The sequence below is a fragment of the Scyliorhinus torazame genome, chromosome 5, assembly GCF_047496885.1.
Source record: "Scyliorhinus torazame isolate Kashiwa2021f chromosome 5, sScyTor2.1, whole genome shotgun sequence".
Lineage (NCBI taxonomy): Eukaryota > Metazoa > Chordata > Chondrichthyes > Carcharhiniformes > Scyliorhinidae > Scyliorhinus > Scyliorhinus torazame.
Window position 1 is genome coordinate 92,160,257 of NC_092711.1, and position 20,130 is coordinate 92,180,386.

The 20,130-nt window shown below is 46.8% G+C and overlaps 3 protein-coding genes across 6 annotated transcripts in view; 1 reads left to right on the plus strand and 2 right to left on the minus strand.

Annotated features, from left to right (window-relative positions):
- Positions 1-15,017, minus strand: part of LOC140421492 (uncharacterized) — a 50,262-nt gene extending 35,245 nt beyond the window's left edge. Inside the window, exons 1-3 of one of the 2 annotated variants that reach the window (XR_011946843.1) lie at positions 14,919-15,017; positions 13,707-13,790; positions 9,529-9,898 (exon numbers count right to left, since the gene is read on the minus strand). The gene's annotated coding sequence lies outside the window, so the exon portion shown is untranslated. Of the gene's footprint in view, positions 1-9,528; positions 9,899-13,706; positions 13,791-14,918 lie in introns of those variants that run through there. The other variant, XR_011946844.1, reaches the window with a different exon arrangement.
- LOC140421475 (uncharacterized) overlaps positions 1-20,130 on the plus strand; it is an 856,937-nt gene that overhangs the window by 805,349 nt on the left and 31,458 nt on the right. The gene's annotated exons all lie outside the window — the stretch shown is intronic.
- On the minus strand, positions 539-6,701 carry LOC140421488 (uncharacterized). 2 transcript variants are annotated; one of them, XM_072506239.1, is made up of 2 exons: positions 2,618-6,701; positions 539-1,086 (listed from the first exon to the last, which is right to left on the minus strand). In XM_072506239.1, the coding sequence occupies exon 1, from the start codon at positions 6,491-6,493 to the stop codon at positions 5,459-5,461; it is 1,035 nt and encodes a 344-aa protein (XP_072362340.1). In that variant the 5' UTR covers positions 6,494-6,701; the 3' UTR covers positions 539-1,086; positions 2,618-5,458. The 2 variants fall into 2 exon arrangements, with proteins under 2 accessions (XP_072362340.1, XP_072362339.1); XM_072506238.1 differs by having other exon boundaries at positions 2,613-6,701.

The window sequence follows — 20,130 nt, forward strand, 5'->3', positions numbered from 1 at the left end:
AGCTGGTATTTACCGGCGGGACCAGGTGGCGTGGGCGGGCTCCGGGGTCCTGGGGGGGGGCGCGGGGCGATCTGACCCCGGGGGGGTGCCCCCACGGTGGCCTGGCCCGTGATCGGGCCCACCGATCCGCGGGCGGGCCTGTGCCGTGGGGGCACTCTTTCCCTTCCACCTCCGCCACGCCCTCCACCATGGCGGAGGTGGAAGAGACTCTACCCACTGCGCACGCGCGGGAAACTGTCGGCGGCCGCTGACGCTCCCGCGCATGCGCCGCATTTCCGCGCCAGCTGGCGGGGCAACAAACGCCATTCCCGCCAGCTGGCGGGGCGGAAATCCCTCCGGCGCCGGCCTAGCCCCTCAATGTCGGGGCTCAGCCCCCAAAGGTGCGGAGCATTCCGCACCTTTGGGACGGCGCGATGCCCGTCTGATTGGCGCCGTTTTTGGCGCCAGTCGGCAGACATCGCGCCGTTGGGGGAGAATTTCGCCCCTAGTCTTTGCAATATAATTACCACACACACAAATTCACTAATGATAATCGATGTTCACTACTGAATAATCGTTCATTTATTTGTTCTTTTTTGCTATGAAATCAATACATAGTTAATATAGAAAAGGAACAGAAGGTGAAATGGCTGCAGGAAGTCATATGTTTAAGGTACAAAAGGGCTTCCTTGACCTTGTTATTAATGAGTGAATACACTGTGAAAATGACAATTTTAAGATTAAATGTGATCACACATGCGCACTTACAGCTTCCTACATTACAACAGTGAATATGTTTCAAAGTACTCCATTGGCTTTAAAACACTTTAGGAGGTCCAGTGGTAGTGAGAGGTTTTATAGAAATGTACATTTGTACTAATTATCCGCAAAAACTAGGATATATTACACTCTGTCCTCACCAGAATCATTGATAAAGATTGAGTCTTAATTTTGTGTAATAACCACGTCATTGACACTCTGTAAACCTCCATATCCACAATTATTTGATGTAAAACACAGCGGGTTGTTGTGATTTGGAATGCACTGTCTATAAATGGTGCTGGAATCTCATTGGACTGTAACTTCCAAAAAGGAATTTGATGCATTCTGAAAAAGAAAACAAAATAGCCGAACTCTGGGATTAAATGGGTCGCTGTACAAAGAGCTGGCACGGGAAAAATGGGCCAAATAGACGCCTCTGTGCTCGAGCAGCCTTGTGTACATGTAAAGCGAGTGGTAACAACCTGGAACCTACTGCCGATGAGGTAGGAGATGCAGAGACAACGGAAGGATTTCAATCGGAAATTGGACGGGTACTGAGAGAAATAAACCCACAGGGATTCGGGGAAAGAATGGGGCAATGGACAGACTGGCTTCCTCCACAGGGAGCCGACACGGTCTCAAAGGGCTGAATGGCCCCATTCCCCACCCTCCAGATGCTGTGATCTCAGGAGAGAAATTCAGCTGCTCCAGTCTCCAACTAACTGGAGTCCCTCATCTCTGGTGCCATTCTCGTTAATGTCCTCTACACCCGCTCCAAGAACTTCACATCTTTCCTAAAGTGTGAGGCCCATATATAGGGTTCCATTCCAGAGGGATAGAATTGAAAAGCACAGAGGAAATGTCCAAAAACGATGGTTCGACTACACTGGGAGCTCTGTCAACATTGGTGATCTCCATTTAGAAAAAGGAAATAGAGGAACTGGAGAAGGTGCAAGAAAGATTCATAATATACAGAACTGAGAGCATTTAACACTCAGGAAAGACTGGGGCTGCTTTTTTCTGGGAAAGCGAAGACTGATGGGTGACCTGATGGAAGCCTTTAAGATTATGAAGGGATTCAATAATCCAATAAGAATTTCAGTAGAAACCTCTTTACCCAGCGAGTGGTGAGAATGTGGAACTCACTCTCACAGCGAGTGGTTGAGGTGAACAGCATGAATCCATTGAACAGGAAGCTAGATACATACATGAGAGGGAAACAATAGAAGGAGATGCTGATGGGGGAGATGTAGAGGGGCGGGTGGAGGATCATGTGGAGCATAAATACCGACACAGACCACAGCTAACCTCAGCCGATATGGCAATTTTTTTTAAATTTTAGAGTACCCAATTCATTTTTCCAATTTAGGGGCAATTTCGTGTGGCCAATTTACCTACCCTGCACATCTTTGGGTTGTGGGGGCGAAACCCACGCAAACACGGGAAGAATGTGCAAACTCCACACAGACAGTGACCCAGAGCCGGGATCGAACCTGGGACCTCAGCACCATGAGGCTACCGTGCTACCACTGCGCCACCGTGCTGCCCCCGATATGGGAATTTAATCTGTGCTGTTGGTGTCACTCAGCACAAACCAGCCATCAAGCCAAATGTGCTAACCGATCCCCGTGTAAATCTGTAATAATTCCTTCAATATTGGTGATTGCCTTTCTCCCACCATACTATTTAATGTAGTTTCCCAGGTCACCTCAGACAACTTGCCCCTCATACCCTGATAGAAGTTTTTTTCTGTGAGAAGCACCAAGGTCAATTAAACAAAAGAACCATGTAACCACCATAGCCCATCTTCATGACAACGTGGCATGATTTTGAGGTTTCCAAACAGAAATGGTAATGAAACGTTTTCTAACCTCACTTTTCACTCTTTGATCCTTGCGAAATGTGAAACCAGATATTCGGAAGAAGGCTCAGAGCAAATCAGGCCACTGGAGACGAAGTTGTGAGACCGGCCAGTCCAGCAGAAAGAAACCCTCTGACCATCCCCATTGACCAACAGAATGAACAATCCTGGATGTAATTGAGAAAGGAACAATAACAGCAGAATCCAATCCCTGTAATCAGTTGTGAACTTGTTGGTGTCTCAGAAAGTGCGATGAATTACTAAATCTCTTCACACATTGAGGGCAGGTGAATGGCCTCCTCCCAGTATGAACTCCCTGGTGTGACTGCAGATGGCATAACCGAGTGAATCGTGCAAATAGACGTAAACGGGTGTGAGATAATGGGGATTATGGAGCCATGGCTGCAGGGTGACCAGGGATGGGAATTGAATATATTCAGTATTTAGGAAGGACAGACAAAAAGGAAAAGGCAGTGGAGTGGCAGTGCTGGTTAAAGAGGAAATTAATGCAATAGTGAGGAAGGATATTAGCTCCGACAATGTGGAATCTGTATGGGTAGAGCTGAGAAACACCAAGGGGCAAATAGTTAGTGGGCATCGTATATAGACCCCAAACTGCAGTGATGATGTTGGGAATGGCATAAACAGGAAATTAAGCTGATTGTAAAAGTTTCTACAGGAATGTGAAGAGAAAAAGATTGGTGAACACAAATGTAGGTTCCTTACAGTCAGAAACAGGGGAATGGATAATAGGGAACAAAGAAATGGCTGAGCAAATAAATAATACTTTGGTTCTGTCTTCACAAATGAGGGCACAAATCAGCACCAGACATTTGGGGAACACAGGATTTAGTGAGAGGGAGGAACTGAAGGAGATCAATATTAGGAGAGAAATGGAGTTGGGGAAATTGATGGGATTGAAGGCTGATAAATCCCCAGGGCCTGATTATTTGCATCCCAAAGTACTTAAAGAAATGGCTCTAGAAATAGTGGATGTATTGGTGGTCATCTTCCAGGATTCTATAGACTCTGGAACAATTCCTGCAGATTGGAAGGTGCCTTATGTAATTCCACTATTTAAAAAGGGGTAGAGGGAAAACAGGGAATTATAAACCAGTAAGCCTGATATCGGCAAGAGGAAAAATCTAGAATCCATTCTCAAAGATTTTATAGCAAAGCACTTATAATAATAATCTTTACTGGAATTACATAAGGCTTACATTAACACTGCAATGAAGTTCCTGTGAAATGCCCTGAGTCGTCACACTCCGGCGCCTGTTCGAGTACACAGAGGGAGAATTCAGAATGTCCAAATTGTCTAACGGCACGTCTTTTGAGACTTGTGGGAGGAAACCGGAGGGGCCGGAGGAACCCACACAGACACGGGGAGAACATGTAGACTCCGCACAGACAGTGACCCAAGCCAGGAATCGAACCCTGGACCCTGGCGTTGTAAAGCAACAGTACTCCCGTGCAGCCCTAGAAAACAGTGGGCAGACTCGGCATTGATCTTTAAAGGGGAAACCATGCTTGACAAATCTACTGGAGTTCTTTGAGGGTGTAACTGGTAGAGTTGACGAGGGAGAGCCAGTGCATGTGGCATATTTGGACTTTCAGATGGCTTTTGACCAAAGTCCCGCATAAGAGATTAGTGCGTAAAATAAAAGCACGTGGGATTCGGGGCTGTATATTGAGATGGATAGAAAACTGGTTGGCAGGCAGGAAACAAAGAGTAGGAATTAATGATCTTTTTCAAATTGGCAGGCAGTGATTAGTGGGGTACCTCAGAGATCGGTGCTCAGACCCCAGATATTCACAAGATATATTAATGATTTTTTTAAAAATTTAAAGTACCCAATTCTTTTTTACCAATTAAGGGGCAATTTAGTGTGGCCAATTCACCTACCCTGCACATCTTTGGGTTATGGGGGTGAGACCCACAGAGACACAGGGAGAACTTGTCTCCACACAGGCAGTGACCTGGGGTAGTATTGAACACTGATCCTCAGTGCCGTGAGGCAGCAGTGCTAACCACTGTACTACCCTATATATTAACTATTTAGATAAGGTAACAAAATGAGAAGGCAGACTATTATCTGAACGACCATAGATTAGGAGAGGGGAAATGTGCAACGAGACCTGGGTATCCTCGTACACCAGCCACTGAAGGTAAGCATGCAGCTGCAGCAGGCGGCAAAGAAGGTAAATGCTATGCTAGCTTTCATTGCGAGCAGATTAGAGTACAGGAGCAGGAATATCTTGCTGCAATTAAACAGGGCCTTGGCGAGGCTGTACCTGGAATATTGTGTGCAGTTTTGGTCTCCTGATCTGAGGAAGGATGTTCTTGCTCCAGAGGGAGAGCAGCAAAGGTTTACCAGACTGAATCCTGGGATGGTGGGACTGACGTATGAGAGTTTGAATCAGTTAAGATTGTATTCGCTGGAGTTCAGAAGAATGGGGGGTCTCATAGAAACCTAGAATATTCTAACAGGATTTGACAGGAGAGATGCAGGAAAGATTTTCCCGAGGGTGGGAGTGTACAGAACCGAAGGTCGCAGTCTGAGGATACGGGGTAGACCATTTAGGACAGAGATAAGGAGTAATTTCTTCAACCAGAGAGTGGTGAGCCTGTGGAATTTGTTACCACAGGAAATAGTTGAGGCCAATACATTGTATGTTTTCAAGAAGCAGTTAGATATAGCACTTTGGGCGAAGGGGATCAAAGGAGATGGAGGGGAAAGCGGGATTAGGCTATTGAGTTGGATGATAAGCCATGATCATAATGAATGGCAGAGCAAGTACTAAGGGCAAAATGGTCTCTTCCTGCTCCTATTTGCTATGTAATCCCTTCCCACACTAAGAGCAGGTGAATGGCTTCTCCCCAGTGTGAACTCGCTGGTGTCTCTGCAGGTTGGATGAATGAATGAATCCCTTCCCACACTGAGAGCAGGTGAATGGTCTCTCCCCAGTGTGAACTCGCTGATGTCTCTGCAGACTGGATAACCAAGTGAATCCCTTCCCACACTGAGAGCAGGTGAATGGCTTCTCCACAGTGTGAACTCGCTGGTGTGACTGCAGGTTGGATGAATGAATGAATCCCTCCCCACACTGAGAGCAGGTGAATGGCCTCTCCCCAGTGTGAACTCGCTGGTGTGTCTGCAGATTGGTTAACTGTGTGAATCCCTTCCCACACTGAGTGCAGGTGAATGGCCTCTCCCCAGTGTGAATTCGCTGGTGTGTCTGCAGACTGGATAACTGAGTGAATCCCTTGCCACACTGAGAGCAGGTGAACGGTCTCTCCCCAGTGTGAACTCGCTGATGTCTCAGCAAGGTGGATGAATCAATGAATCCCTTCCCACACTGAGAGCAGGTGAATGGCCTCTCCCCAGTGTGAACTCGCTGGTGTCTCAGCAGGGTGGATGAATCAATGAATTCCTTCCCACACTGAGAGCAGGCGAATGGTCTCTCCACAGCGTGAACTCGCTGATGTCTCTGCAGGGTGGATAACTGCGTGAATCCCTTCCCACACTTAGAGCAGGTGAACGGTCTCTCCCCAATGTGAATTTGCTGATGTTTCCACAGGTTGAATGAATCAATGAATCCCTTCCCACACTGAGAGCAGGTGAATGGCCTCTCCCCAGTGTGAACTCGCTGGTGTGTCTGTAGACTGGATAACTGAGTGAATCCCTTCCCACACTGAAAGCAGCTGAATGGCCTCTCCCCAGTGTGAATTTGCTGATGTCTCTGCAGGCTGGATAACTGAGTGAATCTCTGCCAACACTGAGAGCAGGTGAACGGCCTCTCCCCAGTGTGACTGCGTCGATGAGTCTCCAGCTCTGATGGGACTCTGTATTCCTTCCCAGAGTCCCCGCATATCGACGGTTTCTCCATGTTTTGGGTCTCCTTGTGTCTCTCCAGGTTGGACAATCAGTGGACGCCTTGTCTACACACAGAACATGTGCACTGTCTCTCCTCACTGTGAATAGTGTGATGTTTTTTATCAGGCTGTGTAACTGGTTTAAGCTCTTTCAACCGTCAGTTCATTGGAACACTCTCACTCGGGTGTCTGTTGTGTGGGTCTCGGTGCTTTTCCAGTCACACTCACGTTTAAAACCTTTTGAAGCCAACAGATCGGACAAACATTTATCCTTCTCGCTGATGATATTCAGAGCCTGATGATATTCAGATCAGAAGGAATCGAGTGAGTTTGTCACATCGAGACGTGATGTTTGAGATTTCTGTCTATAATTCCTCCTCTTCCAATATCCTTTAAAAACAATTTACAAAAGTCATCAGTTAGCACAGGATAGAAATTCAGAACAGACATTTCTAGTTCCTCTCTCATTCTCCAAAAGCTGTAAATCTCCATCCCACACAATCTCCCTCCATTCTCACTCTGCTGTATCTAATATTCACCCTCCCAATTCTCCTGGAGGTGCTGATTCATGTTGATTGACAGATCCAAGCTCAGCTCACTGCTTCCTGACCAGGGGGCTGAGTATAATAGCAGCAAGAGTAGGCCATTCGGCCCACCAAGTCTGCTCAACATTTCAATGCGATCCTTGGCCGTTCTACCTCTGCACCACTTTTCCACAAGTTCCCCCTATCCCTCGACATCTTCAGTATCTAGAAACCTGTCAACATTTGTCTTGAACATACCTGATAACTGAGGCTGCACATTCCTCTGGGGTAGAGAATTCCAAAGCTTCACCACCTCCTCGAGTGAAGAAATCCCTCCTCATCTCAGCTTTCTCTCTATTTTCCTACCTGTTCCCCATAACCCTCAACTCCTTTGTCAATAGAATATCTGTCAACCTGGTGCTTCAATATATTCAATGACCCCCAGATACAACTGGTCCCTGTGGAAGAGAAATCCAAAGCCTAACAACGCTCTGAGGGAAGAGATGACTGGAAATCTATAACGTAGCTACAGTCTTATATTACGAGAAATAATAATACATTTACTTTATTACTGAATGGTAAATAAAATATCAAATCTGGACCATGCAACAACACTAGACATATATCTGTCCATTATTAATTTAATTGCCCTTAAATGTCAGCCATCTCCTGGGGAACCCACCCCTTTAATTGTGAACATTAGGAAAGAGACCATCCTTTTAAAAAATAAATTTACAGTAATTAAGGTGCAGTTTAGCGTGGCCAATCCACCTACCCGGCATATCTTTGGGTTGTGGAGCTGAGACCCATGCAGAAATGGGGAGAATGTGCAAACTCCACACGGACAGTGACCCGGGGCCGGGATCAAACCCGGGTCCTTGGCGCCGTGAGGCAGCTATGCTAAGCACCATGCTTTTAGTCAGCCAACTAAATGCGTCAACTTGTTAAGGCAATGGTTTTCAAACTTTTTTTCCGGGGACCCAACCGGCCAACCTTCAGGATCCAACCCGGCCGAATTTCACGACCCACGCAGTCCGACCTTCGCGGCCGACGCCGGCTGACCTTCGCGACCCACTATTTTCTCTTACTTTGTTTGCTGCTGACAAAATGGAGGAATCGCAATTGCGCCCGTGATGTCGATGTTCGGGGGGCGTGACCTGCTCTCTGCCTCCCTTCAGGCAGGAAGATTACAGAGAATTTTTGAAAAAATCTTCTGCATCTCCGATTGCGCAAATTCGCGGGCAACAGCCGCCGCAGCCGGCTTTTTTTTTCACAAGTTCGGGGGGGGGGGGGGTATTTGATAAAGTTTAACAGAAAAAAATGTTTACATCCTCTACAAATTGGAGGTTCCCCACATTTCACCGAAACATTACAATTAAAAACGTACAAAAATAAAAGACACTTAAAAATCAATTAATTGAGAAAGCTTCCAAATACGACCTGCAGGCATTTTGTTTTGGAATGTTTAAAACTCAAGATTAAAAACGTTGACATCTCTTTGTTGAAGTTACAGCTGCGGTGAAACCACCGTTGGATCACTCACCATTCTTGGAGGAAGAGACTTCAAAGTTCAGAAAGCAACCAATCACATCATTCCCCCCGAACTTTTTGCAGCCGGCAAAACTCTGAGCATGCGCAAAACTTTGAGCAGGCGCAAAACTCTGAGCATGCGTACCGATGAGCGGGCACGCATGCGCAGTGCGGCCGCATTTTTAAAATATGTTCGTGGCCATTTTGAAGGCCGCTTGCAGCCGGCATTATTAGAAGCCGGCTGCTGCGTGCGGATTTGCGCACCCACCCGACACCTGCCCGTGACCCACACACGGATCGCGCTCCCGACTTTGACAATGCCTGTGTTCAGGAGATGGGTGTGAGGAGTTGGAACCACTTTGTGGAGCCGCAAATCTTCATGTAATTTTCTTCTCCCAATTAAGGGGCAATTTAGCGTGGTTCCAGGTTGGGCTCAAATCATCAATGAGGAATCTGATCTCTGGCAAGGAAGGAAACCCTGGCAGGTGGGCGGGGAGGATTCACAAACACCCGCTGGAGGCCCCAAACCCCAATAAGACCCATTGATTTTATTGTCAGTCTGCAGACAGGAGCTGGAGAACTGAACCCAGGCAGAGGAGAGGGAGGGAGAAAACTGGGAGTGGAGCAAAGAAATGGTGCAGATGCTGAGATGGGATTGGATTTCAGCCCAGGGAGGAGGGAGAGTGTGAGCAAAGGGAAAGCGGTTCCAGAGAAACTAGAATTGTCTGTTCAGAATTTCTATCCTGTACTGACAGTGATGAGTTTTATTTTTTTTTAATTAAAAAATAAATAAATTTAGAGTACCCAATTCTTTTTTTCCCCAATTAAAGAGTAATTTTAGCGTGGCTGATTCACCTACCCTGCACATCTTTTTGGATTGTGGGGGCCAGACCCACGCAGACACGGGGAGAATGTGCAAACTCCATACGGACAGTAACCATTCACTGAGTGTGGGAAGGGACTCACTCTGTTATCCGAGTGAGGATTTACCAATATATGGGATCACACCCGGGTCCTCAGTTAACCACTGAGCCACCGTGCCAGCCCCTAGTGATGACTTTTGTAAACTCCTTTTACTGGATCTTACAAGGGGAGGATTTACTGATGGAAACTCAAATCAAACTTCACATCAAGATTTAACAGTCACTCCATTCATCAGACCTGAATATCATTGGCCTGTGAATGTGGAAGAAGAAATGTTTGAGCTTTGACAAAAGAGTCATCGGACTCGTAACGTTAGCTCTTTTCTCTCCCTACAGATGCTGCCAGACCTGCTGAGATTTTCCAGCATTTTCTCTTTTGTTTCAGATTCCAGCATACGCTGTAATTTGCTTTTATTTCAGAAGAAATGTTTGTCTGGTCTGTCTGCAGGAAAAAATTTTCATGATCAGTGTGACTGAAAAAAACCCAATACACACTCAACTCGAGTGAGTGTTCCAGTGAACTGCCTGTGGAAAGAGCTTTTACCAGTTACACAGTCTGAAAAAACATCACACTATTCAGAGCGGGAAGAGACCGTACACATGCTCTCTGTGGGGACAAGACATAAACTGATCGTCAAACGTGGAGAGGGACAAGGACATCAGCAGCATGCTGAAACCATGGAAATGTGGGGACTGTGGGAAGGGATTCAGATCCCCATGTGAGCTGGAGATTCATCACCGTAGTCACACCGGTGACAAACCATTCACTGAGTGTGGGAAGGGACTCACTCTGTTATCCGAGTGAGGATTTACCAATATATGGGAGTCGAGCTGGTGAGGAAGTGAGTGGCCTTTAGTAAGGTTCAGGCTGCTCTGTGTAAGAAAGAAGTTTGATTTGGGACGGTATACCATGCAAAGCTGCGGCTCACATACGAGTCCAAAGACATCCATTTTGATAGACCAGAGGAGGTGAACATTGTAAAGCATGGACTGGGGTCCAGTTATCTGTATCGGACAAGATCTACGTTTCCTGTGGGGTGGGATGGGTGTTGTGATATCCTCTATATATCATAGATTATCAGAGAATTTACAGTGCAGAAGGAGGCCAATCGGCCCATCGAGGCTGCACCGGCTCTTGGAAAGAGGACCCTACCCAAGGTCAACACCCAACCCTATCCCCATAACCCAGTAACCCCACCCAACACTAAGGGCAATTTTGGACACTAAGGGCAAATAATCATGGCCAATCCACCTAACCTGCACATCTTTGGACTGTGGGAGGAAACCAGAACACCCGGAGGAAACCCACGCATACACGGGGAGGATGTGCAGACTCCGCACAGACAGTGACCCAAGCCGGAATCGAACCTGGGACCCTGGAGCTGTGAAGCAATTGTGCTATCCACAATGCTACCATGCTGCCCCTAACAGAAAACCTTATCAAAGGGCTCGTCCGGGATTGGAACCCGCGACCTCTCGCAAATTTCGAAACCAAGACACCAAAAGCGAGAATCATACCCCTACACCAACGAGCCCCTATAGTTTTGATATTTTGTGATAAAATCTGTTTTTCTGTTCGGGGTGAAGGGAGATTTTCCTTATGAAGCACAATGTAGATATATATAGGGGGGGGGGGGGTGGAGACGGGTGAGCTAACTGATGACTAAAGAACTGTTTTTGTTTTACTCTGTGAGTGTATGGGTGCATGTATGGCAGCCATCTTGGGTGGACTCTTGGCGTGTACATTTTGAAGATTTACTGGATAGTCCCTCATGGCTGATTCCGTGAAGGGGGCCAGGGTTTGAGGGGGGGGGGGGGGGGGGGGGGGTGAAGAGTGACCCCTGATTCAGCTGGTCACCTGGAACGTAAGGGTATTGGGTGGACCAGTGAAGAGGTGGAGGGTTTTTGCTCACCTAAAGATTCTACATGTTGGTGTGGTGTTCTTGCAGGAGACTCACTTGCGGGTTAGAGATCAGACCAGACTGCAGAGGGGTGAGCCAAGTGTTTCACTCGGGCTTTGACGAAGGGCTCGAGGTGCTGCAATTCTAATCAATAAACGGGTCCCTCTTTCGGTCACTAGGATCATTGCGGACACTAATGGGAGATATGTGGTGGTCAGTGGGCCATTGGCGGGTATATTGGTGGTGCTGGTGAATGGCTAAGCCCCTAACTGGGACGATGTGTCATATGTACAATAATTGTTGGGATCCATCCCAGACCTGGCTATAATTGATTCTTGGGGCAAATTGTGTACTGGATCCTAAATGGACTGGTCCAAGCCCATTCAACCGTTACAAAAACAAAAATGGAGTGAAATCTGGACGGACCACCCGGCACGACCCAGGCATCGGAAACGATAACAGCAAACCCGGCAAAAGATAAAGAAATCTGTTCCCATCAGCAGATTGTGAAAGGATTATGGGACACAGATTTAAGATTGTTCCAGTAAGTCAGGCTGCAGTGTGTGTGTGAAGGTATCATTGGATCCAGTGTAGAATCATAGAATCCCTACAGTGCTGAAGGAGGCCTTTTAGCCCATCGAGTCTGCACCGACCCTCTGAAAGTTCACCCTACCGTGGCCAATCCCCCACCCTAACCCCGTAACCCCACCCAGGGACAATTTAGCACAGCCAATCCACCTAACCTGCTCATCTTTGGACTGTGGGAGGAAATCTTTGCAGCCACGGGAAGAATGTGCAAACTCCACACAGACAGTGACCCAAGGTCGGAATCGAACCCAGGTACCTGGTGCTTGAGGCAACAGTGCTAACTACCGAGTCACCCCCCCCCGTAACTCTGTCATGATGAGACAATAACCTGCCTGTTATTCCAATTCTGGTGTTCGTTACTCTGTCACTATTATTATTAGACAACAACCTATCTGATATTCCAATTCTGGTGTGTGTTACTCTGTTACTGTTATCATCAGACAATAATACGAGGGCAAGATGCAAGGTAGCAATGATATTTTGAAGTTTCTGTGTTACAATGAGTGTCACTGGGAGGTGTGTGATAAAATAGGAATGGAAACATCATGACAAAGGGAGGCATGGTGGCAGTGGTTAGCACTGCTGCCTCACGGTGCTGAGGACCCAGGTTCGATCCCGGCCCCGGGTCACCGCCATGTGGAGTTTGCACATTCTCCCCGTGGGTCTCACCCCCACAACCCAAAGATGTGCAGGCTAGGTGGATTGGCCACTCTTTTGAGGTCCACCAACAAAATAGAACCAAGGAAACAAACTTAGGGACAAAGCAAAAAGGGCCACTCCAGTTAGGGGCACTGCCGAATGTAACAAAGATCAGCAGGAACTTAAAAACATCTGATGAGAGTGCATTTAAAGGGGCCAATAAAGCACCCCAACCCCTGTGGTGCCCACCGGGCATGGAAGGCTTTGATGGTGCCCATGGACACCGCATGCTCCCTTTCTAGGGACACCCAGCTGCGAATGTAGCCATGGAAAAGGGGCAAAAAGTCTGGTCGGATGACCCCCCCAGGTCACCCGCTGCCTGGACCTATAAATGACGCACTTCGCCAGGCCCAGAAGCAGGTTCACAAGGAGGTAAGTGGCGCTGGTTCGCGAGGTCTTCGGCCCAAGTAGGACTCAGCAAAAACACAGTCCGTGCTCCCACCCTGGAACGACCACCCAATGGAATCCACCTCCTCCCTGCTGGTGTGTGGAGTCTTCAGGCCGGGAGGAGGCTCAGCAAACACACTGCCCACTCGATCCCCCTGCCCCGGAACAAGCACATTGGATAGAATAAGGAAGGTTTTGTCCTTGCTGAAGGCAGATGTTATCAGTTGGGAAGACTGGGCCAGGCCCTCAACCCGGGAGGGGGCCAGCAAACAAGAAGTCCAAAGGGCTTTACTCCCACCTTGTTTTTGAAGTTGCCTCCTTGTTGTTGTCCTTCTCTCCTTACTTCTCTCACCTCTCCTTCCGTTACTCCCCTCTCCTTCCTGCTCTCCCCTCTCCTTCCTCCAAGCAGCTCAGCAGCAACCAGCACTGGAAACAGGCAGCAAACTGAGCAACAGCAGCAGAGCGAGAGAGAGAGAACAGCAGCAACAGACAGAGAGCGAGAGAGCAGCAACAGAGATAGAGAGCAACAGCAGCAGCCACTCTCCACCACAGCAACAATCTCACAACACTAAAGCCTGCACTGGGAGTTCCAGCTTCGGATTGGCCATGCTAAATTGCCCCTTAATTGGAAACAAATAATTGGGGATTGTAAATTTATGATGAATAATAACTCACCTCTGTCACAATTTCAGTGTTTTCAAGTTTACAATCTCCTGCTGCAACCTTCGGCTGGAAAGATATCAGAAGCTTTGGAAGCAGCTGTCAAAGGAAATTACAATGGTCAGAAATGTTAGTCGAGGTTAGAAATTAAGATCAAACATTTATCTTGGTTTGAGTATTGTAACCTCCCCTAACCCCAGTAAAAGGAGTTTCCAAAATCCATCACTCTTCGAGTCCAGGATAGAAGTTCCAAACATTCTCTCCCTTTGTTGCCAGTCCCAGGATTATGTAATGTGGGTAATACTTGCTTTGGAGGCAGTTCAGTGAAGTTTCACTAGTCTGATTCCTGGGAGGGGAGAGTTTGTTTTATGGAGCAAGATTGAGCCTGTTTGGTCTGTACCCGATGGAGTTTAGAAGAATGAGAGGTAATCTTATTGAAACATTCTGAGGGGTTTTGATGAAAGAATATTTTCCCACATGGGGATTCAAGAACTAAGGGGGACAGGTTAAAGATAAGAGTTCTCCAGTTTGACACTGAGATAAGGAGAAATGTCTTCCCTCAGAGGGTCATCAGTCTGTGGATAAAAGCAAATTACTGCAGATGCTGGAATCTGAAACAAAAACAGAAAATACTGGACAATCTCAGCCGGTCTGACAGTATCTGTGGAGAGAAAAGGGAGCTAACGTTTTGAGTCTGGATGACTCTTTGTCAAAGCTGAGTTTGTGGAATTCTCTTTCCCAGAGAGTAGTGGCGCTGGGTCACTGAATATACTCAAAGCTGAGTTTGTCTTTTTTTATCTACTGGGGAGTCAAGTTTTGGGGGCAGACAGGAAAATGTAATTAATGGCACATTCGGATCAGCGTTTATTGAATGGCAGAGCAGTGTCAATTGGCCGAATGGCCTACCCCTGCTGCTAATTCTGATGTTATTCTTCTTCTGTTCTTCGGATTGCCACACATGGCAGTCCCACCTCCCCCCTCTGGAGAGGCCTGTCAATCATCGAGACAATGATTTTCTCTCCGGGTCACCCGGATCCTGAAGCACCGCCTCTGTTACGTCATCAAGGTGACCCCCTCAGCTAAACAAAGATGGCGGCCGTGGAACTGGGCCTGATACCGAATAAAAGCTCCGCAGCTGCAAACGCGGGATTTGCAGGGTCTTATTCCGGCCTTGTGACCAGCAGGGGGTGTTTATGAAGCCTTCACTCCCTCCCCACCCCGACTCACGGCTCCATTCCTCCCTCCGCCTCACCGACTCTCACCGCCCGAAAGAGCCACTCCCGCACTCGCAGACCTCCGATCAAAGTGACACTGCGCATGCGCCAGAGACAGCCCAACATTGCGTCTGCGCACTGGGCTCCTGTGGAGTGTATCGGGCACATTCACAGCCGCATGGAATGGTGGGTAATGTCCGCACCATTGAAACTGCAAACAGTAAATACAAAATAACTTGGTTACCAATTAATAAAAACAATCAAGCAAATTATTGTCAATGGGTATTCTGCTATTCTCCATTTCTCAAGATGATTCAATGCTGCTCTCCCGTGGAACAATGCAGAACTTAAGGTTTTTTTGGCGTGTTGGCCTTTATTGGTAGAGGGATTGAGTTCCGGAGTCAGGAGGTCATGTTGCAGCTGTACAGAACTCTGGTACGGCCGCATTTGGAGTATTGCGTACAGTTCTGGTCACCGCATTATAGGAAGGACGTGGAGGCTTTGGAGCGGGTGCAGAGGAGATTTACCAGGATGTTGCCTGGTATGGAGGGAAAATCTTATGAGGAAAGGCTGATGGACTTGAGGTTGTTTTCGTTGGAGAGAAGAAGTTTAAGAGGAGACTTAATAGAGGCATACAAAATGATCAGGGGGTTGGATAGGGTGGACAGTGAGAGCCTTCTCCCGCGGATGGAAATGGCTGGCACGAGGGGACATAGCTTTAAACTGAGGGGTAATAGATATAGGACAGAGGTCAGAGGTAGGTTCTTTACGCAAAGAGTAGTGAGGCCGTGGAATGCCCTACCTGCTACAGTAGTGAACTCGCCAACATTGAGGGCATTTAAACGTTTATTGGATAAACATATGGATGATAATGGCATAGTGTAGGTTAGATGGCTTTTGTTTTGGTGCAACATCGTGGGCCGAAGGGCCTGTACTGCGCTGTATCGTTCTATGTTCTATGTTTTTTTCCCCCCAACGGGTCCTTCCTCTCTCCTCCCCAGAAGATGCAAACTCTTGCTGGGTTCAATCCCAGAATCAGTAATTCGTCCACCTTCTCCCCTCTTGCTCGTGATACTGAATGTTCAGTGTTTTCTAGAATGATCCAGCACAGATGGAAGTCACTCGGCACATCATGTCTACACTGACTCTGGACAGGATCAGGACCTTTCCTGGTTAAATTCCATTTGCCATTTTTCTGCCCACATGACCAGCCCATCTGTATCATCCCGTAATTTAAGGCTTTTGTCCCCGCTAGTTACCACGCCAATAATTTTCCATCTGCAAACTTATCGATCATATCTTCACATATTTCAAGTCCTCGATTTTATAAATAATTACTATTGGTGGCTGAGGATGCAACAGGATCTCCATCAGTACCTGAACCGGTGTTTCTTTCCTGTGAGATAATCGAGAGCTTTAAGAACTCTGGAGAAACAGTGCTGAAAAAGCTGGTGTTCGGGTCAAGGCCAAAAACTGGGTGCTGCCTTCTCTGTCTCTGAATTTACTCCACTCCTGTTCACTCCCCACTTATGTAATAAGCATTGACTGTAATGACTGGCAAGAGTTTGCTGCCAATCACCATCAAACTGCATCAGTAGGATGGCATGGTAGCACAGTGGTTAGCACTGTTGCTTCACAGTGCCAGTGCCCCTTGTTCAATTCCCGCTTGGGTTACTGTCTGTGCATAGTCTGCACATTCTCCCCAAAAGACTTGCTGGTTAGGTGAATTGGTCATTCTGAATTCACCCAAACAGGCGCCGGAGTATGGCGACTAGGAAATATTCACAGTAACTTCATTGCAGTGATAATCTAAGCCGACTTGTGACAATAATAAAGATTATTATTATTACTTTTGAATTCCAACGCCTCAATGAAGAGGCAGAGAGTGGCAGAGAGGGATCTCTGCCAAAGATCTGCGGGTCGAGAAATACCTTCTCCAATCGCAGAAAGACCACAAGAGAAAACACATGACTCTGAGTAGATGTCATCCTTGAAATGAGGAACAGCTGACAACCTAACAACAGAGGAGAAACAGGTCATGAAGGTGTGACAGTCAGTGGAACGTTTTGCGTTTGAGCAGTTCAGCTGGAATTCCATCCTTGCCGGGTGCCTTTATGCTTGCTCAGCAATCAATCTCCTTTCCCAGTTCAAGTGATGAGGATTCCTTGTCCAACTCAACCATGACAGGAAGCTGCAGGAGAGCCAAAGAGACTGGGAGGTGTCTGTCTCACAGGGGTACAGCTCACAGTAGTGTTCAATCCAGCAGGACATATTTACATCTGTCGGTGAGAACTTCACCATAATCCAAAATCAGGGCGGCATGGTGGCACAGTGGTTAGCACTGCTGCCTCACGGCACCATGGTCCCTGGTTCGATCCTGGCCCCGGGTCAATCTCCATGTGGAGTTTGCACATTCTCCCCGTGTTTGCGTGGGTTTCGCTCCCACAACCCAAAAATGTGCAGGGTAGGTGGATTGGCTAGGCTAAATTGCCCCTTAATTAGAAAAAATTAATTGGGTACTCTAAATTAAAAAAAATAATAATCCATAATCAAAGGCATTTCAGATTCCTTGATAAAAGTAAATTACTGCGAATGCGGGAATCTGAAACCAAAAGAAATCTGAAACCATCTTTTGTTTCAGATTCCTTGACGTCGGCTGCTCCAGTGTTTATTTGCACAGCATCTCCATCTTTTACACAATGGTCTTGGCAACGTTCAATTCCCAAGTGATGCACTGTTCCAGCTCTTGAGTTTATGTTGGGCATCGGGTAGGCTTTGCTTTCTGTTTTAACGACAGATGTCATCTCTGCTGAGTGGGTCTCAAAACAGTCTTTGTTGTGGGTTCCACCTTTACCAAATGTTGCTGCTGTGTTAGAAATGATTCAACTCAGCAACTTCCAAACTTCATCAATAATAATGTTGGTTGATTAAGTTTCTATTCATGAGCCTGTAAAATATTTTACGGTTTTATTTCATGTTGATAATTTAATTTCATAATGGTGGTGTCACAGTGAAGAATGTGTAAGTCAGAAAGAATTGTCAGCAAGGATTAATCAGCATTTTCCAATTGGAAATCAGTAGAATGTTTCAGAAACTGAATTATAGATTTTGCACCAAAAACTATTTCAGATTAAAGTAAAAGTTCATAACGCTATAGCAAGCGTGTTCCTGGGAGAGATCTTGAATAAAGAGGAAAGATGTTTTTAAAAAGAGACACTGCAGCCCCAAAAATCAGTGACAAATCCAGAATATTAAACTGCAGCCAGTTATAGGGGTTGTTGACATCAGCAGAAATAAACCAAATATTGTAAGACTATCGATCTTGTATGTGATTAACAGCAGCAATAACAGCAGAAAAAGACTCTTCAGTCACTCATGAAGCTGTTGATGTGTCAAGAGGTTAAATGACTGAGTGAATCCCTTTCCACACACAGAGCAGATGAACGGCTTCTCCCCTGTGTGAGTATGTGTATGAAACAAACAGCAGGCCGCTGGACTGAGAGTATCTCTTCCCAAATACAGAGGAGATGAACGGTCATTTCCCCAGAATATGTTGGTGTGCAATGAGAGTGGATGACTGCCTGAAATTCTTTCCACACTGAGCATAAGGAAGTGGATTCTCCTCGGTGTGTATTTGTTTGTGTATCAGAAGGCTGGATGAATGAATGAATCCCTTCCCACACACGGAGCAAGTGAACGGTCTTTCCTCAGTATGAACATGCTGGTGTACATTGAGGTTAGATGACCGCCTGAACGTCTTTTCACAGAGAGTGCAGCTGAATGGGCTTTCCCCAGTGTGAATTTGCTGGTGTGACATGAGGCTGGCTGGCCTACTGAATCCCTTCCCACACACAGAACAGATGATTGGCTTCTCCCCAGTGTGACTGCATTGATTTTCCAGCTGAGATGAACATTTGAACCGTTTACCGCAGTCCTCACATTTCCATACTTTCTCCATGGTGCCAGTGTCCTTGTGTCTCTCCAGGCATAATAACCAGTGAAGAAGGCCATTTAGGATTGCAGCGGAACTTGACAATTGGGCCAGTGGGCCGATGAATGGCAGATGGGAGTTTAATTTAGATAAATGCAAGGTGATACATTTTGGTAGATCGAATTGGGGCAGGACCTACTCAGTTAATGGTAGGGAGTTGGGGAGAGTTATAGAACAAAGCAATCGAGGAGGACAGCTTCATAGCTCCTTGAAAGTGGAGTCACAGGTGGACAGGATGGTGAAGAAGGCATTCGGCATACTTGGTTTCATTAATCAGAACATTGAATGGGCAGCACGGTAGCATTGTGGATAGCACAATTGCTTCACAGCTCCAGGGTCCCAGGTTCGATTCCGGCTTGGGTCACTGTCTGTGCGGAGTCTGCACATCCTCCCCGTGTGTGTGTGCATTTCCTCCCGGTGCTCCGGTTTCCTCCCACAGTCCAAAGATGTGCAGGTTAGGTGGATTGGCCATGATAAATTGCCTTTAGTGTCCAAAATTGCCCTTAGTGTTGGGTGGGGTTACTGGGTTATGGGGATAGGGTGGAGCTGTTGACCTTGGGTCGGGTGCTCTTTCCAAGAGCCGGTGCAGACACGATGGGCCGAATGGCCTCCTTCTGCACTGTAAATTCTATGAAATACAGGAGTTGGGACGTCTTGCTAAACTTGTACAAGACATTGGTACGGCCACATTTGGAGCACTGTGTATAGTTCTGGTCCTATTATAGAAAGGATATTATTAAACTCGAAAGAGTGCAGATAAGATTTACTCGGATGCGTCCAGTACTTGATGGTTTGAGTTATGAGAGGCTGTATAGACTAGGACTTGATGCCCTGGAGCGTAGGAGGCTTAGGTGTGATCTTATAGTGGTCTGTAAAATAATGAGGGGCACAGATAAGGTAGTCAACATATTTTCCCAAATGTAGGGGAGTCTAAAACTAGAGGGCATAGGTTTAAGTAAGAGATACAAAAGGGAACAGAGGGGCATTTTTTTTCACACAGAGGGTTGCGAGTATCAGACAGTTATATAAGAAAGCTGGGTATCGAGGGTTATGGGCCAAATGCGGGTAATTGGGACTAGCTCGGTGGTAAAAACTGGGCGGCATGGACAAGTTGGGCCGAAGGGCCTGTTTTCATGCTGTAAACCTCTCTGACTCTATACAACTGCAGCAAAACATCCCTCCATTTATATTAGATTTCCTTTGCAATAAACAATAATATTCCATTGACCTTCCT

Bases quoted from the DNA above. Each gene is read 5' to 3' on its own strand.
- LOC140421488 (XM_072506239.1), bottom strand. From the start codon at position 6,493: ATGGAGAAACCGTCGATATGCGGGGACTCTGGGAAGGAATACAGAGTC.